Source organism: Anolis sagrei, chromosome 1 (assembly GCF_037176765.1).
Source record: "Anolis sagrei isolate rAnoSag1 chromosome 1, rAnoSag1.mat, whole genome shotgun sequence".
Taxonomy (NCBI): domain Eukaryota; kingdom Metazoa; phylum Chordata; class Lepidosauria; order Squamata; family Dactyloidae; genus Anolis; species Anolis sagrei.
In genome coordinates this window covers 47349692-47366912 of record NC_090021.1, presented here as the reverse complement: position 1 = coordinate 47366912, position 17221 = coordinate 47349692, and the positions used below count along the sequence as shown (strand labels likewise).

The 17221-nt window shown below is 41.1% G+C and overlaps 1 protein-coding gene across 2 annotated transcripts in view; it reads right to left on the bottom strand.

Moving 5' to 3' along the window:
• Positions 1 to 17221, bottom strand: part of MDGA1 (MAM domain containing glycosylphosphatidylinositol anchor 1) — a 339276-nt gene that overhangs the window by 171708 nt on the left and 150347 nt on the right. For both annotated transcript variants that reach the window (XM_067464241.1, XM_060754078.2), the window contains exon 5: positions 2777 to 2909. In XM_067464241.1, the coding sequence (XP_067320342.1) occupies positions 2777 to 2909 (133 nt within the window). The remainder of the gene's footprint in view (positions 1 to 2776; positions 2910 to 17221) is intronic.

Sequence of the window (17221 nt, the reverse complement as noted above, 5' to 3'; positions counted from 1 at the left end):
CCCAGAAGAGTCAGTAATGCTCTAGATATTGGAAAAGATGGCTAATTGTTATACAATCTGAAGGGAAACCAGAGCACAGTTATAGTTAGGGAGACTTAAAACTTTAAAAATAAATCTTGTCTTGAGCTGCAAGTTTTGTTTCCAAGTAATTTATCTTCCAGGAGGATTCCTAGAATACTATTTAATTTGGAAACAAGGCACACACTCATCACATGCAATATTTCAAAAGGGCATTGTCACTTTTTGTCACTGTGCTGCCAGGGATCACATGGAAGCTACCAGAACAGGCAATGGCATGAGTGTATCCTGTAGGTGACATTCTGCCAACAGGTGCCGTAATTGAAAACTCAGCTGATTTGGCAAAGTAGCTACACTAAATAACTGGCGCAGTGGGTTAAAGCACTGAGCTGCTGAGCTTGTTGATCGAAAGGTCGCAGGTTCGATTCCGGGGAGCGGCGTGAGCTACCGCTGTCAGCCCTAGCTTCTGCCAACCTAGCAGTTCGAAAACATGCAAATGTGAGTAGATCAATAGGTACCGCTCTGGCGGGAAGGTAACGGCGCTCCATGCAGTCATGCCGGCCACATGACCTTGGAGGTGTCTACGGACAACGCTGGCTCTTCGGCTTAGAAATGGAGATGAGCACCACACCCCAGAGTCAGACATGACTGGACTTAATGTCAGGGGACTACCTTTACCTTTTTAAAGTCCTGAAATTTCTGGGTGACTTACATGGAATGGAAGCAGTCTTTTGGATATATCTTGGCCCCATGTCATGTAGGGCTTTGCAGTCTACACCAACACCCCCAAACTCAGTTCAGTAGCAAACTGACAGCGAGTGCAGTTCTTCAAAGACTGGTGTTATAAGGTCTCTAAAATGGTCTCGGACATCAGCTGCTGCATTTTGCACTAGCTGCAGCTTCTGAACAGTTTTCAATGGCAACACCATGTAAGGTGTATTACAGTAATCTGACTGGGAGGTAATCAAAGAATAAGCCACTGTGGCCAGATCTGTATTTCAAGAAAGGGCAAGATGGGCATGATGGGCACCTCCTGGTTTCACAGACTGATTGAAACTTATCCATCTACTGGATTTCTGGTTCAAAAGGTTATTAAAATTATCAGAATATACTTTGAAATATATATACTTAGATTAATTGTATTCAGAGAGGAATATTTTGATAGAAAATACTTTTCAACATCCCTCTTTAACTCTGAACCCAGTTGTATGAGACTGTCTGGAAATAGGTACCAGCTGATTCTGAATTACAAGTTTTACTCGAAGCTCACTTTCTGAGGTGCTTCTATACATAGAAGCATGCAAAACTGTTAATTATAATTAGCTTTTCATATATATTACCCATACATTGGATTTACAAAGATATCGGATATCCCCCTCATGAATGTGTCCTTTCTCTGCTATAGCTTCATCTCATGGGGTCAAAAATTTTAATACAGATGCTTCTATTGACTTAATGAATGGGATTCATATGCTGAGGAAAAGCTGGATGAAAGTTTTGTTTCAGGTTTTTTTCAGATTAGATCAAAACTCAAAAGTTTATTCATTTTCATGAATAACCTAGGGTGTATGTGTGTGTGTGTGTGTGGGGGGGGGGGGGGGGGTGAATATGTGAGCGAATGAAACTGAAATATCATCTATTGTGGTCTAATGTTTTGAACTGCTGTGAATCTGTGTCTTCAAGTTATTTGCAATTTATGGAGATCCCAAAACCCTTTGAAGAGGTTTTCTGAGTCTATGAGTTTGTGACTTGCTTAAGATAGTCCAGCAGGTTTTCATGGCCATGTGGGGAATTGAATCCAGAGCCACAGGCCAACACTTAAATCATTATTCCATGCTGGCTCCAGTGTTTTGAATAACCAACTACCGAAAACTTGTGATTTTAATATGTTGTTTATTCATTCAGTCACTTCCAACTCTTCGTGATCTCATGGACCAGCCCACGCCAGAGCTCCCTGTTGGCCATCACCACCCCCAGCTCCTTCAGAGTCAAGCCAGTCATTTCAATAATACCATCCATCTATCTTTCCCTTGGTCGGCCCCTCTTCCTTTTTCCTTCCATTTTCCCCAGCATCATTGTCTTCTCCAAGCTTTCCTGTCTTCTCATGATGTGGCCAAAGTACTTCATCTTTGCCTCTAATATCCTTCCCTCCAATGAGGAGTCGGGCTTTATTTCCTGAAGTATAGACTGGTTGGATCTTCTCGCGGTCGAAGGCACTCTCAAAACTTTCCTCCAGCACTACAGTTCAAAAGCATCTATCTTCCTTTGCATAACCTTCCTTATGGTCCAGCTCTCACATCCATAGGTTACTATGGGGAATACCATTGCTTTGACTATGCAAATCTTCATTGCCAATGTGATGTCCTTACTCTTCACTATTTTATTGAGATTGGTCGTTGCTCTCCTCCCAAGAAGTATATTAATATTAATATATTTTCATATAAAATTTTAATTATAGTTGTCTTTTTTCCTATCATTGTTCAGATCCATTTGTTCAGACCTAGGCACAACTTGACCCTCTCCATGATAAGAACAGTTGTACTCACTGTATTTAGTGGACAACTCTGTTTCTGTTCACTTCTGAAGAATACATCGATGTTCTCAAAGTACGTATTTTGGAAATGAAAGAACCAAACATTCCAAACCCATTCCCCACGATGCCCCCAAGATGTGGGAGTAAGCAAATTGAATTAATATTCACACTTATTGGTGAGAAATATTTCTTAATGGCATTACCTGCTAGAGTTCCTTGACATACCTGTTGTGTTGGTAAGCGCAAAGGTGATGGACTTATCAGGAATGCCACACACATTTCTGACAGACACCTGACATGTGTAACTGGCATAGTCTTGGGGCCGGAGATTTTTCAACTTGAGGACTTTGGTTTCTCCCTAGATGATGTTAAAGAGACAAAAGTGGTAGATTGAAAGGTATGGAGATACAAGTCTTGTAAACAACTTCTACAGCTTCTTTTTCAAAGGCCTTTACGACTGGTTTGCACATCATAAAGTATTGTCCGATCGTGTCCTTCTGATCACAATTTGAAGACTCGGGTTTATGGGCAAGATGGGCTCAAGACATTTTGTTGCCTGAAGAAAAGGATCAAAGGTCATTCCTTTGCCTATTCCAAATGTTGCCAATGGGACAGTGTTCATTAGCACACTGGAGGGCAGAAACCTGGAGCCCTTCCACACAGCCATATAACATAGAATATCAAGGCAGAAAATCCCACAATATCTGCTTTGAACTGGGTTATCTGAGTCCAGACTGCCATATATCCCAGTTCAAAGCAGAAAACGTGGGATTTTATTCAGCTGTGTGGAAGTAGCCCTGATTTAGGTTATGTTGGGGATAGTTTTCAAAGTACCCCTAGACTTCGCAATATCCCTCATATTCCACAGCAACCCAGTGATCTGCCCTAGACTCCATCATCCATTACCCAATGCAGCTGTCTCGCTTTACTAACAGTACAATTTGTCTGATATTAGATGGAAAAGCATTGCATGAATCAAACATAATGTATCAGAAATAGAAAACTATAGCAATTCTTGCCATAATCAAGAATCCAAAAAGAACGGCCTGCAATCTTGGGAATTACTACAATTCTGTGTTCCGGTGCGTACATGTACTTTTCAGCTCCCGTGGCACTTTTCCATGTTACCGTGAACCTAAAATAGCTGCATAAAACAAGTTTGACTGCAAAAGGCACAAAGCTATCAAAAGAGCACAAAAGGTGACTAGCTAGTCAGTTTCTTGAACAGATTTTGAAGGTAAAAAATGGAGATTGAAGTTAGAACCTTCAAAACATTGATGGAGAACCTGTGCCTCTTTGAATGTTTTAGCTTATGACTCCTGTCAAGAAATTAGGGGGTTTTTTTTCTTTTTCTTTACTCAATGCCTACAGTATAAAGTTGTGCTGTGCTGAAGATGCATGTAGGCTGGCAAGTAATTAGAGAGGAAATGAAGTGACACCTGGCTATCTGCAATATTAATGGCAGGATCCTGGTATCATCAAGGACATGAAACAACGCCTGTGTTCATTGCATAAAAAGATATAAAGGAATCCTGCCATACCTTTGAGACTAATAAAAGGATATTTCTAGCTCAAGCTTCCATGGGATCCAAGCCATAAGATTCATCAAGCTAACTTTGACTCGATTCATCCCAAATGAATGTCTCAATTACATAGATTTCCTACCAGCTGAAGAAAGTTTTGAACTAAAGATCAAAGTAATGAAACTTGGAAAATTAGTATTTTTAAGTATCTAATCAGCCAATTTTGGGTACCCAAGCTGTGGTTCAGTTCTGCCTGGAAAATGGATTGTGGCTCCTTTCTTCTGTGCTGAAGCCTTAGGGGCTAGTACTATATAACCTTCCTTTAGGTCTCATTTCCTCACGCTTGAGTCTAAATTGAGTCTAAATTGATCGATGAAACCTAACTCTTGAATTCCTGGAAAGCAAAGTACGGTGAGGTTTTTACCTATTTGAAAGTTTGTTTTCCTGTTTGAATGGTCAGATTGGAAGAGGCTTTATATCCAGCACCTTACTACGCTATCACACCAGGGCTTTAAAGTGGCAGAAATGTGGGGTGGCCCGCTTTAAAGCTCTGGTGTGATAATGTCGTTACTTTTAATTGTATAACTGAAAAGTGGTTTGCATGATTCCTTAGTTACCTCCAAACTTGTCTATTGTAATGAACTCTATCTGGGGTTACTTTGCTGTGTTCACATTCCTTTCTTTCCTTCACTCTCTCTCTTTATTGTAGACACACACACACACACACAAACATATACATGTGCATGGAGACCAGACTTACTTTCTTATCATGTAACCTCCCTAGGATGAAGGCAAACTGTACTGCTCAGGTACTCTTTCTAAAGCTGTTCCCAACCTTTTTTTAACCAGGGACCACTTTGACCAGGGACCACTTGACGAGGGACCACTTCGATCAGGGACCATTCTCCAACATCAGTACCAAAAGGGTTACGAATCAGTTTTTGGTCAATTTGAGATTGGGTTTGGGGTGCTGATTCAGGAAATTGCATTGGATAGACCAGATGAGCTCTAGTTTCTGATACAGAATATATGCCATGGTCATCGACATGGAAGGAGTGGCAGGTGGTTTGAAAGGAGTGGAAATAAATAAAATAAATAAATCAATAAGGAGGAGGCTCGTAGAACAGATTTTCATCCTCAGGGCCTACTGGTGGTCCACAGCCCACAGTTTAAGAACCACTGTTTTAAAGTGATAGTAATTCTGATATCGCCCTGCGGATTCTTTGGGAATCATTGGATGAATGTCATAAGAATCCACCTGGGAATCTTTTCACATACTCCTGATATTTTTCCTTGAAATACTTGATCAAAACTGCCTATTAAAAACAATTCTTTGTCAGGCCTCTTACTCTGAGTGAAAAATCCAGTTTTGTTTCTAATATGCTTGTAAAATCTCTTTTTGTTTCTAAAATCATTAACCAAACCAACGTTCTGCCCTCACATTTCCATTCTGTCATAGTAGCATTGAATTGATAAATACCTCTTTTGTAATCTCTACTTTATCCTACTGTGTATAAGCTTTTATTTTGTTTTGGAATAATTAAAAATGTCTCCCTGGTTTATAATGATCCTTTTCTTTCTCGACCTCATTTGCCACACAACTATGTTTTTTCTGTAATTTTACAGTATTGTTGACATATTTTTCTATCAAGCAAATCTTTCGACGGGGCTTTACTGAATAACTTTTCAAGATGTCATGCCAAATTAGGCATGATGCTTTAGACATGTCAATATTATCATTGAAAATCAGAAACTTGGAAAAACTTTCCCATTGTTCTATATTGTTAGCTTGCCTTTGCTTCTTTGGCTTGAATTAAATCTGTTTAGAAGAAAGTTTTTAATGGATCAGATTACATAAAAACTCACCCATTTTACAAATTCATGTTTATTGGCTATGGCATTTGCACACCAACATGGGGTCAAACATCTAACATTTGACTTGGATGAACAAGATAAATACTTAGGAGATTAATATCCCTGTGGAAAAACACCTCCCTAGAGAATGGTTGGTATACTCTGTAAACAATGGCATTTACAAGCTGCCTGTCAACTGGTGATTTATGCATGCTTTGTATGCATCCAATTTATCGATCAGTGAATGCTGAGTAAATGTATAGAAACTCAGACTGTAAATCAGTTTACAAAGCCTCAACTATTAAGTCTACAATTCACTTGATATTGTAGCCAACTGTCCAAGCCTTGTTTTAAAGATGAATACATGTAGCTGCAACACTGAGATCCAGAAAGCATGCAAATAAGTGTGACAAAGTGCTTCAAAAGTCTTATGCCTCTATTCACTATAGGATCATATAATCTGACACAGGGTGGATACACATTCTTCTTATTGTCATTGTTTCTCTGTCATGATAACTTGTGTTCCTAACTAAGGTCCCCAGCCCCAACCTGTCAAGGGAATGTGCTAAGTGACAGTCTACATAAATAACAGTCTTATGTCAACTAAGATTGGTAAGAAAAAGAGACAAGCAGAAAATCACTCAAATGACTATAGGTATGACCAATAAAACATTTCCCCCACTCTTGCAACCAGACTATAAAAACATTCAATTCCCCAGTTTAGCTCAAGAAGACAGCAGGCAAGTATTGGAACAAGAAGCAAATGAATCAAGTTTCATAACACAGCGGTACAAAACAAAGGAGATAATGACTTCTGTGTCCAACAAATGCTGCTCAGTCAGCCAAACTGAACTACATCTAAAACGTATAACCATTTGGTGAGGCCAGTGCCAATAGCCTCACCAAAAATGGGTGTACAAAAATACAATCACTTATCATCACTACTCCTCAGGTTAAGTGTGTTTTTTTTACAAAATGATTATCTTTCTTCAAGATGCTCTTATCCTAAGCCTGAAAGATAAGACGGAATCTCCTTCCATCAAATAGGCTATGCTACATAGATATATTTTTCATAACAATTTCTAATGGATGCTAGAAATAAGAGAAATAGAAATGCCTAAGGATATCAAACCTTTGTATGCCTGAATAGATATGCACAGTCCCTCAACAGATGAAATAGTATTCCTAAGTGGATAATTGGGTGAGTTATATTTTTTTAACATAGCAATATGTTAAACAACAGATTAACTATTGAAAAGGCTACTAAAGGAATACAGATGACATCAGGGTTCAGTCCCTAAGAAGTGTAACATCTTTCTTGCCATATACAATTGACTATAAGTTTATCTCATTGATAAGTCCAAGGCAGCTTCTGGAGCCATGAATTTGCTGCAATTAACAGATAACTCAAGGATAAAAGGGGTTTAAAATATTTTTCTCTCCTTTTAAAAATGCATAGAGGGAACATACTTGAAAAAAGCTAAAGAGGAAAGGATTAGTTTATTTGACAGGTATAATTTGCTTGGAAGTGTAAATAGAATGGTTAATCATAAAAAGTCTACAATTATACAAATACAGATGGGGTAAGGAATATAAATGAGGGCAAATAATAACAGTGTGGGCTGGAAAAAAGGCCGTCTATTAGGGACCCAGATCAAAGGCAATGACAACAGGCAGATTTGAGAAACCTCTCTAGGCATGGTGAGGTATGAAAGCAGTGCTTCCAGCCCATTTCCTCTCCTGTGCCCACATCAAGTAGAGGACTAGTAAGCATTGGTCTTTGGAGAAACACTTCACCCAGGACTGGGGACAAATAGAAGGAAGAAGAGGAAGCATGAAGAGGCTGGCTGGTCCTTGTTTATCGATGGGTCCCCAGATATTTGGCCTTCAACTCCCAGAAATCCTAACAGCTGGTAAACTGGCTGAGATTTCTGGGAGTTGTAGGCCAAAACACATGGGGACCCACAGATTGAGAACCACTGAACCCCTGCCACTCCATTCCACTGAGTGCTCAGAATGGAATGGAGCACAGAGCTCACCAAACCAGCAATGGGATCATTTGTTTCAAGTACTGATCAGCTGACAGGTTGGGCCAAAATTTCTCAATTTATATTACCCGTATATTCCGGCATATAAGACGACTGGGCATATAAGACAACCCCCAACTTTTCCAGTTAAAATATAGAGTTAAGACGACTCCCATGCATAAGACTACACCCGCATATAAGATGACCCCTGACTTTTGAGAAGATTTTCTTGGGTTAAAAAGTAGTCTTATACGCCAGAATATACTGTATATAAATTATAGATTTATAGTAAAGGTAAAGGTTTTCCTCTGACATTAAGTCTAGTCGTGTCTGACTCTGGGAGCTGGTGTTCATCTCCATTTCTAAGCCGAAGAGCCAGTGTTGTCTGTAGACACCTCCAAGGTCACGTGGCCAGTATGACTACATGGGGCACCGTTACCTTCCCGTCAGAGCAATACCTATTGATCTAATCACATTTGCATGTTTTCAAACTGCTAAGTTGGCAGAAGCTGGGGCTAACAGATTCGAACCTTTCAGTTGGCAAGTTCAGCAGCTCAGTGGTTTAGCCATGTCGAGGCCTTGGTCGCTCTCTGGAATGGGGAGATGACCAGGGCAATTGACAGGATCGCTCCGGAACGTCCCCTCTCGAGTAACCGAGCTAAACCAGCCCCTTGGTTCACTGAGGAGCTGGCAGCGATGAAGCGAAGGAAGAGGGTACTAGAGAGCGTGTGGCGCTCGGACCCAAGCGAGCCAAATCGAACACGGTTTGTGTCCTTTCTAAGGGCATATGCCGCGGCAATAAAAGCCGCAAAGAAAACTTTCTTTGCGGCTACTATTGCGTCTGCAAAGAACCGTCCGGCGGAGCTGTTTCGGATTGTCAGAGGTCTTTTAACTCCCCCTACCTCAGGTGGGAGCCCTGACAATTCGGCCACGCGCTGTGAAGCATTTGCTCGGTTCTTTGCAGACAAAGTCGCTTTGATCCGCTCTGAGCTGGACGCCACATTAAGTGCAGTCTCTGTGGATGTGACACAAGCACCTGCTTGTCCTATTTTGTTGGATTCTTTTCAGTTTGTGAAGCCCGAGGATGTGGACAAGATACTTGGAGGAATGAGGCCCACCACGTCCATCCTAGACCCCTGCCCATCCTGGCTTCTGAAGGAGGCCAGAGGGGGATTGGCCGAGTGGGTAACGGTGGTGGTGAATGCTTCCCTTCGGGAAGGCAAGATTCCAGCGAGCCTAAAACAGGCTATTATAAAGCCGCTGTTGAAGAAGCCATTACTGGACCCCACCAAATTCGAAAACTTTCGGCCTGTATCCAATCTTCCCTACTTGGGCAAAGTCATGGAAAGCGTGGTGGCCTCACAACTCCAGGTATTCTTGAGAGACACGGATTATCTGGATCCGGCACAGTCTGGTTTCAGACCGGGACATGGTACCGAGACGGTCTTGGTCGCCTTAGTCGATGATCTGCGCCGGGAGCTAGACAGGGGGAGTGTGTCCCTGTTGGTGCTCCTGGACCTCTCAGCGGCCTTCGATACCGTCGACCACGGTATTCTTCTGGGGCGCCTTGCAGAGATGGGTCTCGGGGGCACTGCTTTGCAGTGGCTCCGGTCATTTCTGGAGGGCCGTACCCAGAAGGTGTTATTGGGGGACTCCTGTTCAACACCACAGCCTTTGACCTGTGGGGTTCCTCAGGGTTCCATCCTGTCCCCCATGCTGTTTAACATCTACATGAAGCCGCTGGGTGAGATCATCCGGAGTTTCGGGGTGCGGTGTCATCTGTACGCAGATGATGTCCAACTCTGTCACTCCTTCCCACCTGCTACTAAGGAGGCCGTCGAAGTCCTGAACCGGTGCCTGGCCGCTGTAATGGTCTGGATGAGGGCGAACAAACTGAAATTAAATCCAGACAAGACAGAGGTACTCCTGGTCAGTCGCAAGGCCGAACAGGGTATAGGGTTACAGCCTGTGCTGGACGGGGTCGCACTCCCCTTGAAGGCTCAGGTTCGCAGCTTGGGTGTGACCCTGGACTCGTCGCTGAGCCTGGATCCCCAGGTTTCAGCGGTGACCAGGGGAGCATTTGCACAGCTCAGGCTCGTGCGCCAGCTGCGCCCGTATCTTGGGAAGTCTGACTTGGCCACGGTGGTACACGCTTTGGTCACATCCCGCCTCGACTACTGCAACGCTCTCTACGTGGGGCTGCCCTTGAAAACGGCCCGGAAGCTCCAGCTAGTCCAGCGCGCGGCAGCCATGTTGTTAACAGGAGCAGGGCGTAGGGAGCACACAACGCCCCTGCTGTCCCAGCTCCACTGGCTGCCGATTTGCTACCGGGCCCAATTTAAGGTGCTGGTATTATCCTACAAAGCCCTAAACGGTTCCGGCCCAAAATACCTTGCAGACCGCATCTTGGCCTATGAGCCCACGAGGACCTTGAGATCATCCGGGGAGGCCCTTCTCTCGATCCCGTCTGCCTCACAGGCACGCCTGGCGGGGACGAGAGAGCGGGCCTTCTCGGTGGTGGCCCCCCGGCTGTGGAACGCCCTCCCTACTGAAGTTAGACAGGCGCCCTCCCTTATGGCCTTTCGTAAGAGCCTGAAAACATGGCTCTTCGAGTTGGCCTTCAACTGAGTGCTATATCTTGGCATTGATAACCGGAATGGATCACGACTATGAGACTGACTATGACCCAGGATACGACGAAGCGGATTTTTAGTATAAGTATATGTCAAGTAGCAGTAGTATGTTATGTATTGTTCTGATTACTGTAAATTGTCTTTTCTATGTTGTTGTTCACCGCCACGAGTCGCCCCCTGGGCTGAGAGTGGCGGTAAATAAGTGCAAGTAATAAATAAATATAAATAAATAGCCCACTGAGCCACCAGGACCCGTTAATTTATAGATAATATTATATAAAGATTACCTCATTGATGGTTTAACTTGATGTGTCACTAGGACTCATTAATTTATAGGTAGTATTCTATAAAGAATGCCTCATGAATGGCAATGTCTATGTTTCATATTAAAGAAAGGGTGTACTTTTGTATATCAAAATGTACAATAAACAGCTTAAAATTTAACAGAGAGCCTACTCATTCTCGCATATAAATATCCTGAGATTCTCAAGGATACTTAATTTAACCTTGGATTTCACTGTGGGTGCAAGTTGGAGATCCAAGCAACCACAAGGTAATAAATAAGATCCAGACAAATGCAGGTTAATTGACATATAGCAAAATTGCCTCAATCCTCAGACAGGGTTGAGGAACCACTCCTATTTCCCATGTGTTAGTTCATACTTTGCCTTGTGTCTTATATTTTGTCACAGGTGTAGTATACCTATGAGGTAGATGGAAGAAGAGTGCATTTCATATCATTACTTTGTAGTATTCAGATTTCTATAAAAGTGACTAAAATGTAGGTATTGTAAGGATTTTTAGAGACATGGAAGGAAATAATTATCATTGTAGTTATAATGGTAAATTATGGAAATAGTCTTGAACTACAGTAGTAAAAACTAATTTATTTTAACATTTTCCAAAGCGTTGTCTGTATACCACTTACATTATATTTTGTTTAATAACTTATATAGTGCCAAATATTTGAAGAATCCTGCTGGTTAGTTACTTGAACATTCTCAGTTTATCAGTGAGAGTCACTGAGGTAGCTACCATATTACTCATTAATGCAATACATTCATATCCTGCATTTCATCCAAGCAATATATCCTGACATCTGGTAGCTTCTATACTTAGCACAACTAAGAGGCCTTCCTTCAGAGAGGCACTATTAATTACATCACATCTGAATCTGTGATAACAAACTATTTAAAATGTGTGCTCAGGATATCATCAGAACTTCTACTGAAAATGTGAAAATAGATCTATAACTGTAGAAGAAACTTTTTAAAAATCCTTATACAGAGACACAGAATTTCTCCTTTCCTCTTCAGCACTTGCTACAAGTTGGCAATATGTACTTTGCCTCTCTCCCTGCTATGCTAGAAGTGCAAAACAAATGTAAGCCTGAATTGACTATACAGTATATCCATTCTTATTTCTTCATCACAATATTCAGCACCTTCATCTATCCATCTGATTTCTCCAGATGTGAGGCATAAGCTAGGTATTGAGATATATTAACCAAGGAGTTGCCAGGGACATATTGCAAAAATCAAACTCAGCCAGAAGTCACACATAAACCAGTCTGATGATGGCTAATAGATGTACTAGAAGAAGGTATCACAAAAGAACTGCCCTTTTCCTTCTCTCTCCTAAGGGCTCTTTTACACTGACAAATAATTCAAAAAATCAAGGCATATAATACACATTATCTCATTTGAACTAGATTATCTGAGTCTACACTGCCAGATAATTCTGTTGAGAGCAGATAATCTGGATTTTATACAGCTGTGTAAAAGAGGACTAACTTATTTCCTGATCCTTCTTCACTGTCTCCCTGAGAGAAGCACTGAAATTAAGTTATATAGTGCAGTGGCTGAGGGCATAATTTCCATATTGCTCTGAACAACACAACTAGAAGTTCCCCGAAAGGATACGAAATAATTTAAGGACTATACTCATGCACAAATTGACCTCATGTCTAAGTTGATGACAGGTTTTGGGGCCAAAATTATGGATTTTGATATGAATCAAGGAGCGATCGGGGTTCATTCCGTGATAAGGAGAAAACACCAATTCCACTTCAGAGTTAGCCAGCCTTGGCCATTACCATTTCTCTGGCCTTTCTATCAATGGGGAAAAAAAGAGAAGACAATGGAGGGAGAACAAAAGCAGACTCCCTTAACAGCTGATTTTGCCAAACAGGAAAACAGTGAGGAATTGAAATGTACAAAATTATACCATTCACTCATAGGTAGCTTGCCGCACATTAGTCAAGGCCCAATATTTTGTATGTTGTTGGGTTATTGAGCAGAAAGGTAGCAAAACTCACCATAAAAGACTGGCAAGGATTTTACAAAGCTTATCAGATATTTGAAAGGAACCACCAATTACTGTCTGCATTTTCTCAGGCAGCATTCCAGGGAACTGGTAGTATATGTAGACAGTTCATTTGCTGAATGATAAAAAATCAGTGAGTGGATATTACATACAGTGCAGTAAAAGCCTAATATGCTGGTGTTCTAGAAAACAAACAACTGTGGTGGTTTCCACAGCTGAAACTGAGTTTTCTGCTTTGTCAGAAGTGGCAAAGGAAGTGATTTGGTTGACTCAACTACTAAAAGATTTAGGGTTGAAATGTCAGAGGCCAGTAACTGTATTTGAAGATACCCAGATGTGCACAGCTATGGCCAAAAGTGAAAGTTTGATAAGCCAAACAAAATACATAGCTGTGAAATATCAACATTATTTCAGCAAGGAGTTATAAAGCTGGAATATTGTAAGCCTGAGAATAAAGTGGCAGGAACCCCGATGAAGCCACGAACAGCACAAAAACACAACGATCTGGTGTTTAGTCTTGGATTAATTGATGTACAGATATAAAAATATTCAGCGAATGTAAACTAAACATTTGTGCAATGTCAATATTCATTGCATCACAAATATGTATGCAACATTTGACTTGTATATGCATATAAGTAAAAGGACCATTAGACTGGATATGGATAGGGTGTCAGGGTTTAATGGAGAGCCAAGGTTTTTTTGAAAAACTGTAAGTTGCTTCTGGTGTGAGAGAACTGGCCGTCTGTAAGGACATTGCCCAGGAGACGCCTGGATGTTTTTGATGTTTTATCATCCTTGTAGGAGGCTTCTCTCATGTCCCCGCATGAGGAGCTGGAGCTAATAGAGGGAACTCATCTGCACTCTCCCCAGATTCGAACCTGCGACCTGTCGGTCTTCAGTCCTGCCAGCACAGGGGTTTAACCCACTGCGCCACTGGAGACTCCTATGAAGAGCCAAGTGTGACAGCATATCCAGGTCGCTAATTGCTGGGTCAGGATGATAAGGCAATTTTGAGTATCTGATGCAACCATGAGGTAATGACAAAGCCCCATGGATGATGCAATACCATATGTGATTGGCTGGGTTTTGGATAAAAATAGAACAGCCAACATATTGTGCGGTTGGTTGATGTTGGTGTCATTGCTGATCACTCATGGACACTGGAGAGAGAGATCTGCGTTGGAGAATTTGTTGAGAATAAGAGAAGGAGAGAACATGATTTTTGTATAGAGCTGTTTGTATTTTATGCTACCGAACTGCAAGATAAAAGCCTTCCTGATTGGGAACAAAAACTCAGTCAGGTACTTCCAGGCTACTTAGAGATTTAGAGCTAGTTTTCTTCACTTATAGAAAGAGCACAATAATCCCAACAAGCAGGAGAGACAAAGAAAGAGATAAAGACAATGAGGAGAGAGTTTTACTTTGTCTCCCATCTACACTTGTCTTTGGTTACACTTATGTTTTGTTTCAATTATGTCCATTTCTAGCCTGTAGCCTCAGGATATCTCAGAAATAAATGTAGCCTTCAGGTTAAAATAGCATCTGCAGCCATGCATTAAACACAAAGTTCCTATATCTCATAAATACCATACACACATGCACTTTAAGGAAATAATCCAGGAAAATATGTATTTTTCCCTTGCATATGTGATGCAACATATGCAAGGCAAACATACAATAAGACAAAAATAAGACATTATCAGTCGAGTCCACTCTTGATTCTCGATTTTAGGAGATGTGTTTATTCTGATTCATGTTGTAACTAAACACAGCTTTTTTGCTGGTGATCTCACTGGGAGACACATCTTCATGTCTCTGTGAAAAATTTGCTACTACTGACATTTTTGCTGGGGAACATGGCACATGTGGAGTATGTGTCTTGCTTCCCAGGAGAAACAAACACCTGATAGTCATATGACTCTGCTGGAAAATGCCTCATGTATCATGAGGAATAACTTCCTGACTGTGAGAGCCGTTCAGCAGTGGAACCCTCTGCCTCAGAGTGTGGTGGAGGCTCCTTCTTCGGAAGCTTTTAAACAGAGGCTGAATGGCCATCTGTCAGGGGTGATTTGAATGCAATATTCCTGCTTCTTGGCAGGGGGTTGGACTGGATGGCCCATGAGGTCTCTTCCAACTCTTTGATTCTATGACTCTATGATTTCCAGAACAATTTAGCAATGGAAGAAGAAACCCAGAGGGGCACATACCTACTTTAGTTTTTCATCCATCCTTCAAGCAGCCTTTGAAATTACATCATAACTCTAGTTATGTCTGCTCAGAATTAGCTTACATTGAATTCTGTAGGATTTACTTTCAAGCAAGTGAGGATTGCAACATTGTTTAAAGTCAAGAATAAACCAGAATTAAAAATGTTTTATCAATTTTTCAGAATTTCTGTATTTCAAATAGGATATACCCATATTTACTTGAATCTAATGTGCCATCAAATCTAATACACACCTCAATTTTCAAAACCCGAAACTAAAAAAAGGATTTGTTGGCAATTGTAACACCCACCGGCAAAAAGTGCACTCTTTGTAATTTGGTCAAAAAGGTGTGCATTACAATGGTTACATACTTATAATTCCTTCTTAAACAACAAAGTTTTCAGCAATGGAAAAGAAAACCTTGAGGTGCATCTATGCTCTAGAATGAATGCACTTTAACTACCCTGGTTCAATGCTATAGGGTCTTGGGGGTTACCAAAGATTGCTGATACCTCACCAAACTACAACTCCCAGGAAGGCATAGCATTGAGCCAGGGCAATTACATAAGAAATGATGTCCCTCCAATATGAGTTTCAGGTTCTCCTGAAGTAGCTTTCCCTTTTGCTTTGGCTCAGCATTAAAATCTATTATGCAAATGACAATAACTAAGATAAGAAATTGTCAACCAATATGCTAGCTAACTGACAACAAACAGGCAAGAAATACTTTTACAGTTCAAAGATATTAATCAAAGTTAATTCAGAAATACTGAACTCCAGAAGAAGCAAAGTATAAACAATTTCTAGACTATGTCACAAAACATGAGATCCTGCCTAAATACATTTCTCAGGATAACGATTGGAAAAGAGAGCTTCATATTCAGCAAAGGCAGAATGCAAACAGAGTATCTACAAGTATTTTTCCTCTGTCTCCACTCTTCTCTGTGTGGTAAATGTATTGCTCTTTGAATATCTAGTATGTTCTACTTGGGCTCTTTAGGAAATTATTTTGTGTGGATATTTCATTTTTGAAAATTCTGCTTAGATCTTTTTAAAAGTAAAATAAATCTTGAAGAAGTCTTTTATCGTATGAATAGTATCAGTGTAATATTCATCAGACACAGAAATACAGAAGCACTCTATTTAGGAAAGATGTCACATTGCCCACATTACTGTGCAATGTACAATTAGCCTGTATGCTAAGATAGCAAAGACATTGCTGTCATCCTCATTTATATCCCACCATTCCCTATAAGTAACGGTTTATGAAACTTTGCACTCTCTCCTATCATAATTATGTACATAGATATACATATGAAGCAGTTCTGATTTACTACGTAGCAGTGTATAGTGTTGGTGCAGATAACCCATAGGCCACATGTCACCCTCTATGACTTGCTGTGGGCCTACCTATAACTGAATTGTAAGAGGAAGTGAGTGGATTAGAGCCTTGCTCTGAGTGCTCACTATCTCTTAGCCTATTATACTACGAGGGGTAGAAAAATTATCCAAAGACTAGGGAAAAAGCGGGCTTCTTGAATGTAAGAAAACTTCAATGAGGATTCTTCCAAGGCTTCTGTCTTGTTTTGCCCTCAAGTCTTCAAATAGCCTCAAGCTATTACCTAGCCCAGACTCACCTGTTTTCTGTTTCTCCCTCAATGGAGTAGCTGGCAAGAGGATAGGATGAGGAGGAATTGCCACAGGTTGGGATCTGATAACTGGTGTATTGATTATAATATCATTCTTCAGGACCTCCAGGGGACTCCTGGGAGCTCCTGGAAGACGCCTGCATCACGGTATTCTAGCAACGTTAGCCATTGATGGGTAACCTTCCTGGCACAGCTGCAGGTCTGATTTATAGGTTTCAGCAGTAGCTCGAAATGCATTAATGTATTTCAAAGGTATAGGTCAACTGTGCCCATTTCTAGACTGAGGGTGATGTGGTCATAATGAGTTACATTCCATTAAGGTTACTGTAAATAGTTTTTGGAAACCTCAGCTAGTCCACAATGTTGCAGTAAGGTTGTTGACAAGGAATTGTTACAGAGAGCATATACAGTAGCTCCCTTGTTACAATATAGTTTCACTGGCTACAAGT